This window comes from Anomaloglossus baeobatrachus, chromosome 3 (genome assembly GCF_048569485.1).
Source record: "Anomaloglossus baeobatrachus isolate aAnoBae1 chromosome 3, aAnoBae1.hap1, whole genome shotgun sequence".
NCBI classification, from domain to species: Eukaryota; Metazoa; Chordata; class Amphibia; order Anura; family Aromobatidae; genus Anomaloglossus; species Anomaloglossus baeobatrachus.
The window spans coordinates 300,330,023-300,339,664 of record NC_134355.1 but is presented as its reverse complement, the minus strand read 5'-3'; the positions used below and the strand labels follow the sequence as shown (position 1 = coordinate 300,339,664).

The 9,642-nt window shown below is 42.3% G+C and overlaps 1 protein-coding gene across 1 annotated transcript; it reads left to right on the top strand.

The window, feature by feature from the left end:
- The first annotated feature begins 6,109 nt into the window (after positions 1-6,109).
- FABP7 (fatty acid binding protein 7) lies at positions 6,110-9,010 on the top strand. Its single transcript, XM_075338289.1, has 4 exons — positions 6,110-6,280; positions 6,518-6,690; positions 7,915-8,016; positions 8,748-9,010. The coding sequence occupies exons 1-4, from the start codon at positions 6,208-6,210 to the stop codon at positions 8,796-8,798; spliced, it is 399 nt and encodes a 132-aa protein (XP_075194404.1). The 5' UTR covers positions 6,110-6,207; the 3' UTR covers positions 8,799-9,010.
- The last annotated feature ends 632 nt before the right edge of the window (positions 9,011-9,642 follow it).

The following is a 9,642-nucleotide window of genomic DNA, read 5'->3' as shown; positions in this document are numbered from 1 at the left end:
ACACCCATCCATACGATCTCGATGTGGGCGGCGAACGTCCACTTCCTGGAGTGGGAGTGACGTTCGGCGTCACATCGACGTCACGCGGCAGCCGGCCAAAAGAAGCGGAGGGGCGGAGGGGCGGAGATGAGCGGGACGTAAACATCCCGCCCACCTCTTTCCTTCCGCATAGCCGGCTGAAGCCACGGGACACAGGTAAGATCTGTTCAATGTTCCCGGGGTGTCACACACTGCGATGTGTGCTGCCTCGGGAACATTGAACAACCTCACATTCAATTCATGAGGAATGAACGACGTGCATGCGATGAACGGATTTTGTTCAATCGCAATCGCACGTACCTGTCACACACTGCAATGTACCTTACGATGCCGGATGTGCGTCACTAACGACGTGACCCCGCCGACACATCGTAAGATACATTGCAGCGTGTAAAGCTGACTTTAAGTACCTAGTGCCTCTCCACCATAGACTGAGAGGCACTTTAGGGAAATAGTGCAGTGACCCGTTATGAGCAGGAAAGGCGCAAACGGGCAAGCCCTAAGCAGGTTCCCGGGGGACTTGTGCGGCATGTGCAGGCCATGGGAGCAGGAGGATGCAAGAGTACACATAGAAAGGCGGGGGTGAGCGCAGTCCGGCCGTGGCAGTGAGCATGTCAGCGACCCTGCAGGAACACAGGCATTACAACCTTATTGTGAAATCCTCGTCTTCTTTAAATAAAATTGTCAAAAATGGGACAAAACCAAAATTTGCTCAAAGAAGATTAGAACTGGACGTGAACATCAAAGAAAATTTCCACTATTACTTCACTTGGAAATGCAAATAGATAAATATGTTGAAGATTTTACTGTCCTGAATTAGATCGCTACCATCCTAAAAAAAGAACACACAGATTTATTACAGAAAGGATTCTATATTGTACCCACAGTAAATAACTTCAGAGTGTCCGAGTGTGGAATCACTTGTCTCCTGGGACTCACCATGCTGGGAAGAAGGATACTTAGGATGAAAATTATGTGGTCCAGACTCTTCGCTAGGGAGACTGGACTGTATGGAAGACAAGGTGCAAATCAAAAAGGTCCGTGGAGCCTCTGTTAGGAATCTCGACACGGAAAATAGCCAGATATCCCTCCGGGAAGGACCTAGCCAAGGCGTGGCTCTTTTTAAGAGACCACCATAACCACCATATTAAGTGGCCCTTTTAGTCAATATCCAGCTCTTGACGAGTTTAAAGATATGACAAGGGAAATACCAAGGCCAGGTATCCATCCACAGACAGCTGTTTCGGGGTATTGCCTCTCATCAATGTGGAGTAGGATTCTGGCTAGGAGGGAGCAATGACTAGTAGACCAGCAAGACAAAACAATCACTGATCTCAGGGAGACCAGCCAGAGAAAACACTGCCAGCAGCCAGCAAGGGCGCTCAACACAGTGAAATCCTAGGTGCATTGCCCCCTGGGAAGTATGCAAATCAAAAAGGTCCGTGGAGCCTCTGTTAGGAGTCTCGACACGGAAAATAGCCAGATATCCCTCCGGGAAGGATCTAACCAAGGAGTGGCTCTTTTTAGGAGACCACCATAACCACCATATTAAGTGACCGTTTTAGTCAATATCCACCTCTTGACGAATTTAAAGATATGACAAGGGAAATACCAAGGCCAGGTATCCATCCACAGACAGCTGTTTCGGGGTATTGCCTCTCATCAATGTGGAGTAGGATTCTGGCTAGGAGGGAGCAATGCCTAGTAGACCAGCAAGACAAAAAAATCACTGATCTCAGGGAGACCAGTCAGAGAAAACACTGCCAGCAGCCAGCAAAGGCGCTCAACACAGTGAAATCCTAGGTGTATTTCCCCCTGGGAATCATGCAAATCAAAATGGTCCGTGGAGCCTCTGACAGGAGTCTCGACACGGAAAATAGCCAGATATGTGTGGAGCCCAACATTACCTTCAGGTTGCCTCAGGGTCTTAAGGGACTCCACGTCATGGGAATCTTCTGGCCACAGGTTAGTCAGGTTAATTTCAATGGGAATCGTGACGCCACTCTAGGTAATTGCGGTCAGGGGTGACCGCCACTGCAGTTTAGGGAGCGCCTGGGGCTGATGGTAGATGCAGTCAGTTGTTGTGGCCTCCCGAGAGTGAGGCTGGCCCCAGGGTACAGTGTAAGTGTGTAGTACCACAAGTTTCAGAAGAACTCACACACAAGCAGCAATGTCTTTCAGGGTTTTTACTCACTTTCATGTGGCAGGGGTGAGTTAACCCGGACGATGCTATGATGAACCAGGTGGAACCAGATATCCCTTCGGCTGAAGTAGGGGTGACTGCTGACTCGCTTTCCTTGCCCTTCTTGTTTGGGGTGACTCCTAGCTGGGATGCGAGGGCCCCGCCCCCTCCCTGGTTCCGCCCAGGGTTCCCCTCTAAGCTGTTTGTGTTCCTGGTTACTTCGTGTCTGTGTGTCCACACCCTAGTCAGCCTCTGGGATTACCTGTTTTGTACTGACCCAGGCGTGGGTGCAATACTCAGTGGTGCCTGACCAGGTCAAGGGCGCCACATTTGCTTCCGGGAAGACAAGGTGGTGATCGGAAACATACTGGAAGCATCTGCCCTCTAACCGACCACCTGTTTGTACTCTTCTGGCTTCAAGAGTGGTGTCCTTCGCCCCCCCCCCTGGCAAAGTGGGGCAGGAAGTTAGGTCTCATGGGTAAGCATGTTGTTTGTGCTGCCACATCAGGTGCAAGTTCACCTGGCCCACAACCTCGGCCTCCGTATGTACCATCCGCAGCATGACCACTTCCTTAACTGCACACCTTGCACATTTTAAAGTAGGTAGATACTATATATGCCTGCAAACTTTACGGCATTAATAGGGAAAATAAAATATGTAACCGTGAAAAGGACTTTTGGTTTAAGGTTGCAGCAGTATAAGTACCGAAGGACTGTAAGGCAATAAACCCTGGCTATATGTCAGCTCTAGTCCAAAATGATCCCTCCTCCACCAGCTATTACTACAGTGAATGCAGGTAACAGTGGTTTTACAAAAAGAATGGACAGTATATCCCTGAAAATGAGTTTTAGATTTAAGTTGCAGCAGCAGTATAAGTATAGGAGGTCTATTTTGCTATAATCCCTGCCTACACGCCTGCTCTAATCCCAAAACTATCCCTCCTCCAGCAGCTACACTACAGTGAATGCAGGTAACAGCAATTTAGCTACAAGAAATGACAGTATTTACCCCTGTAAAGGACTTTTAGTTTTAGGTTGCAGCAGCAGAAGTAGTGAAGGATTGTTTTGCAGTAAATCCTGCCTCTATACCTACTTTAATCCCAAACTATCCTTTCTCTAGCAACTATCCCTACAGTGAATGCAGGTAACAGCGGTTTTACTACAAGAAATTACAATATTTAGCCCTGAAATAGACTTTTGGTTTTAGGTTGCAGCAGCAGTATCAGTATAGAAGGACTGTTTTGCAATAAACTCTGCCTGTATCTCTGCTCTACTCTAGGGGTTTTAGTAGAGTTTCGTCTTGAAGATTTAACTGGACCTGATCAGATTTCTAGATATAATATGTTATTGATTATAGCGCACCATTAGCTTCATGAGTGATGATATTAATTAATGTTAATAACGTACATACTGCCTGCTAATATAAATGCTATATTTATCTTGATTTGATACACATCATTATAGATGTGTAATAATTTATGCAGCGTAGAAGAATTTGCCAAAGTCGTCCTCAAAGGAATAAAGCTGCTCATTGTTTTTCTGTTCGGGCATTGCAACAATTGGATTACATTCAGAAACCTGCCTTACTATTTAATCAGGAGACATTCTCCCAGCGCTTAGTGCTGTCTCTAAGGGGGGAGCTCGGGGGATGAACTGCAGTAACCTCATGTCACTCACTCAGCAGGAAGCCAGCTATTGTGGTGGACCAAAATTCAGCCCCATTCAACATCGCTAGTGAGTATTCCAGGAGCGGCATATACAATGACACATTCTATCTGTATACATGGCCACAAGTGACTATACACAAGGAATAATTCAGCATCGAAAAGCAAACTAACTAGCTTTCTAGACTTCTAGAGTTGTTTCTATTCTTAGTATAGTATATATTTCATATTCGACTAAAGATAGATAGATATGGGATAGATAGATGGATGGATGGATGGATGGATGGATGGATAGATAGATAGATAGATAGATAGATAGACAGAGATAGATATGGGATCGATAGATAGATATAGGACAGATAGATAGATATGGTATAGATAGATAGACAGATAGATAGATAGACAGATAAATATAGGATGGATAGATAGACATGGGATGGATAGATAGATAGATAGACAGATAGATAGAGGGATAGATAGATAGAGGGATAGATAGATAGATATGGGATAGATAGATATGGGATAGATAGATAGATAGATAGAGGGATAGATAGATAGATATGGGATAGATAGATATGGGACAGATAGATAGATAGAGGGATAGATATGGGACAGATAGATAGATAGAGGGATAGATATGGGACAGATAGAGGGATAGATATGGGATAGATAGATAGATAGACAGACAGATAGATATAGGATGGATAGATAGATATGGTATGGATGGATAGATAGATAGATAGATAGATAGATAGATAGATAGATTAATGCTTAGAGGGATAGATGTGGGATGGATAGATAGATAGAGAGAGGGATAGATATATATGGGATATACAGATAGATAGATTGATGGTTAGAGGGATTGATAGATAGATAGATAGAGGGATAGATAGATATGGGATATACAGATAGATAGATGGCTAGAGGGATAGTTAGATACATAGATGGATGGATAGATAGATAGATAACTAGATACGGGATGAATAGAAAGATAGATGGATAGAGAGATAGATGTATAAATAGACATGAGATGACTGGATAGATATGGGATGGATAGATAGATAGATAAATATGGGATGAATGGATAGATAAAGGATGGATAGATAGATATATGGATAGATAGATAGATGGATAGATAGATAGATAGAAGAATAGATAGATAGATATGGGATGAATGGTTAGATAGATTTGGCATGGATAGATAAAAAGATAGATGGATAGAAGGATAGTTAGATAGATAGATAGATGGACAGATAGATAAATAGATACTATGATAAGCCATGGACTTCCATATCCCCTACCCTGGATGTGTCCCCATCCATCCTTCCTACAGTCCCTACCCCGGATGTGCCCCCATCCATCCTTCCTACAGTCTCTACCCTGGATGTTCCGCCATCGATCCTTGCTATAGTACCTACCCTGGATGTGCCCCCATCCATCCTTCCTACAGACCCTACCCTGGATGTGCCTCCATCCATCCTTCCTACAGTCCCACCCCGGATGTGCCCCCATCCATTCTTCCTACAGTCCCTACCCTGGATGTGCGCCCATCCATCCTTCCTACAGTCCCTACCCTGGATATGCCTCCATCCATCCTTCCTACAGTCCCTACCTTGGATGTGCCCCCATCCATCCTTCCTACAGTCCCTACCCTGGATGTGCCTCCATCCATCCTTCCTACAGTCCCCACCCTGGATGTGCCTCCATCCATCCTTCCTACAGTCCCCACCCTGGATGTGCCCCATCCATCCTTCCTACAGTCCCTACCCATCATTCCCACAGTCCCAGTAACTATTGTACACTTGCTTTGGCAAAACTAATGTGTATTTGGTCCAGCCAATAAAGCTTATTTGATTTGATAGATAGATATATAGGGTAGCCAGATATATATGGGATGGATAGATAGATAGATGGATAGATAATGGATAGATAGATAGATGGATAGATAGATAGATAGTGATAATGAGTTTGCGTGCCTGTATTGTGATTTATGACCGAGAATTTTCTATTGAAGTGTACTCAGTTCCTTTTTCGCCTGACCTCTTGTGAAATTCGTTGAAGTGCATTGGGCTATGCTTTCAGTTTCCTGACCCTTTGTCCGAGGATGAAGAATTACAGAAGTATTATCCTTGCCACTCCTCTTGCCAGGCTATTGGTGAGGGAGATTGCATAGGGTTGGACCCCTTTTTCTTCCTCTTGTCCAGCCCCCATCACCAGTTGCAAGTCTCCCAATAAGTACAGCTCCCACGTAAAAGAGCATAGAGCATCCAAAAGCAGCATCTTATTTCTCCCTGTGCTCTGTACCTTCCATTCACTGAGAAAATGGTAGATGCTTTCTGTGCCACCTGGAAACTGGTAGACAGTCAGAACTTTGATGAGTACATGAAATCCCTAGGTACGTGCACATACAGAAATTGTATCTAGGCTCTGGAAGTCTGTAAAGCCTTTTGCACATCTGCAGAGTACAAGCATATGTGAATAGGGACATAGAAAACTTCCTGATAGTAGCATTGTAAGATGTGACATGCCATTCATTTGTCTCCATTGCATTTTTCCAGTGCTTGATGTATACAATTCATGGTAAATTGCTTTCAATATTAATGTTCTGATGGTTACCTGTTGCTTTCTGCAGGAGTGGGCTTTGCTACCAGGCAGGTAGGAAACGTAACTAAGCCGACAGTCGTCATCAACCAAGAGGGCGACAAAGTGGTGATTAGGACTCAGAGCACCTTCAAGAATACAGAGATCAGCTTCAAGCTGGGAGAGGAATTTGACGAAGCCACCGCTGATGACAGAAACTGCAAAGTGAGTGGACTATAGAGTAACATAATCTCATTAGAGGCGCAATGTGTTAGGGATCCTACATTTCCTAATGCACGGTATCATTACTTAACATCAAGGAAATCTGGCGTCAATATGAGTGTTAAAGTTGGGGGGATCACTCTATGAGCTGAAACTAATAACGTTAGATCTGAGAACACATTCACGATCACCTATGATAGACTTTTTTCCATTAAGAGGAAACTGATTTGGCACAAATGACTATGCCACAGACATTTCTTGGATGTAAAAGCCTGTTCCATACATCTGAATAGGGCTTACTTTACAGCATAAACATAGACTTCTTTAAGACTCAATCATTTGATGTTACAAATCTGTCATTTGTACATATACTGAAAATTGTTTCCCTGTGAATAAGCTGTTCCCATTGAATCAATCAAGACACCAGCATCTAAACAACACAAGATGTTTGGGGTCTCATGCTTGATAAGTTGTAAAGTGATCTTTACATTTATATTTGAAACATTACAATAAACATATATACATCAAAGTATACATAATGTAAAATGCTTTCAGTTTGGCCAGGGTCACACGGCCGGATTTTCTCTCATCCGAGAAAATTGGTTCGATTATGCTAATCCCACTCCGATGAGACTGATCAGAGTTTCATCAGAGTGTGATCAGAGTGTCATCCAATTTTCTTGGATGTGTAATGGCAAAAAAATTCTCCATCTTCTCTATTCTGTTGATCCGTGAACATCAGACTGCTATCGGATGTCATCCAAATGTGGGCCAATTTTTTTCACCTGCATGGCCAAAGACGATCCTATTTATGGATGTAAATTGTGCATGTTGAGATTTTTTCCTCGGACAGACTGTGCCTGATGGAAAAAATTGGTCATCTGCACGGCTCCAAAGAATAACATTTTATCCGAGTGCAATCCAACGTTTTGCTGGAGTGCACTCGGACTAAAAATACAGATGTGTGAACCTTGCCTTATTGTAATACTGATACTAGACCGACATACTCTAAGTGCTAAGAAATAAGCACCCATTTATGATGATGTACAAATCGCTCTCTGTTACAGCAGTGAAGAATGTGGTTTATTAATCCGTCGATAATTCACTTTTTACTAGAAATAGTTCCTATAGATAGTTTATGTTAGTAATAAACACTATAAAAAAAGTATTAGCAGAAATCTAAAAAGTTTCTGTTTATTCATTTTTCAACCCTTCTGCTCTCCGCAGTCCACTGTTAACCTGGATGGTGATAAACTGGTCCACGTACAGAAGTGGGACGGTAAAGAGACTAAGTTCGTAAGAGAGATAAAGGATGACAAAATGATTATGGTAAGTTCTAAAAGAGATAAAAAGAATGCCATATACAAATATAGAGGAAACTCTTTAGTCTCTTCATGACGTCATGGGCAGATTTGACATATGGTTCAGATATGCTGCCTCCATCTCATATGATTCCTATAGTTATGTTGAGTTAATTCGGATTTGGGATTACAATAGGAAGGCTATAGGATATTAGGAGCTAATGAGCATATAACATAACCTTGATCATTACCAGTTGTATTTCCGGAAGGTTTGAGGCTGGTGACTTAACTAAAGACAAGTTAGCTAATAGCTGCTTCAGTAATTCTGAGAATTACATCTGTGATGACAGTTCAGTATACATGTCCCACCATTAAAACACATTTACTACAGCAATTTCATCCCTGTGGTTCAGTAGTTAGCGTTCTCAGGTCCTTGGTTTGTTTCCATCCAAAGCCAACCATGAATTTGTGTATTTTCCTGGTTCCACATAGAAATTATGTCGTCAATATAATGTGCGCATCACTTGTGAATTCTGTATAAATACCTTTATATTATATGCTTGTGATCAATGCATTCAGATTTGTGTATTGTCACATTCTACTTACATTTTTTGAGATTAGTTATTATCAAGTATGTAGACAAAAAATATTTTTTTTTATTATTCCTTCCTTTTTCTACACATTATTTGGTCAGTGGCAGCACCTTTTATAAACATTTGGGTAAATTTAGAGAATCTAACATTTTTTTCCTCTCCGTAGACCCTAACCTTTGGTGATATTGTTTCCGTCCGTCAATATGAGAAGGCATAGGCACCGAAAACTGGGTTCAGCTTCATTTCTCTGCAGTGTTCCTTCCTATGGATGATCTGAAAAGGTTATAAATCCTACTGACTATTTGTGCTCCTACTTGAAAACTATCCATTTTATGTACACTATCAAAAGGATAATGTTGTATTTTTACTGATGACAACAATGTAACAACTTTTTATGAAAATAAAAAACAAGTATTTTTATGGATTGTATTGACTGTTTCCTGGTCAATGAGCTTACACAAAAACCTCCCATTTTCACGCCAGATGTCCTAATAAGTTCAGGACAGTTGAAAACTATCTAAGGCTATATCACACAGGGCTTTTTTGCTGCGTTTTTTGTTTTGGTTTTATGCAAATCCATGCTAATAAAACACTGCTTTTCACTGTCCAGGCACAGTCTATGAGATTTCAGAAATCTCATGCACATACAAATCACCTGCGGATTTTTCCTGACTGTTTTGTCAACCTCCTTGTTTTTTGCTGTTTTTCAGTAGAAACCACCCATAGTATAGAAAAACTGCTGCAAAAATGGCAAAAAAAGCCACAAAAACTGCACTAAAACCGCAGATGACTCCCAGGAGACATCCTGCCACAAGATCAGATTTTGGTCAGGAAAAAAACACTGCAAAAATGCCCTGTGGGAATATAGCCTAAGGGTGGTTTTACACACTGCAACATCGCTAGCCAATGCTAGCGATGGCGAGCGTGATAGCACCCGCCCCTATCGTTATGCCGATATGTGAAGATTGCTGCTGTTGTCTTCATTCACATAGCTCACGAACAGACCATTAGTTATCCTAGCAAAGAAAAAACGTTTCATCCAGCACTTGAAGATATAGTAT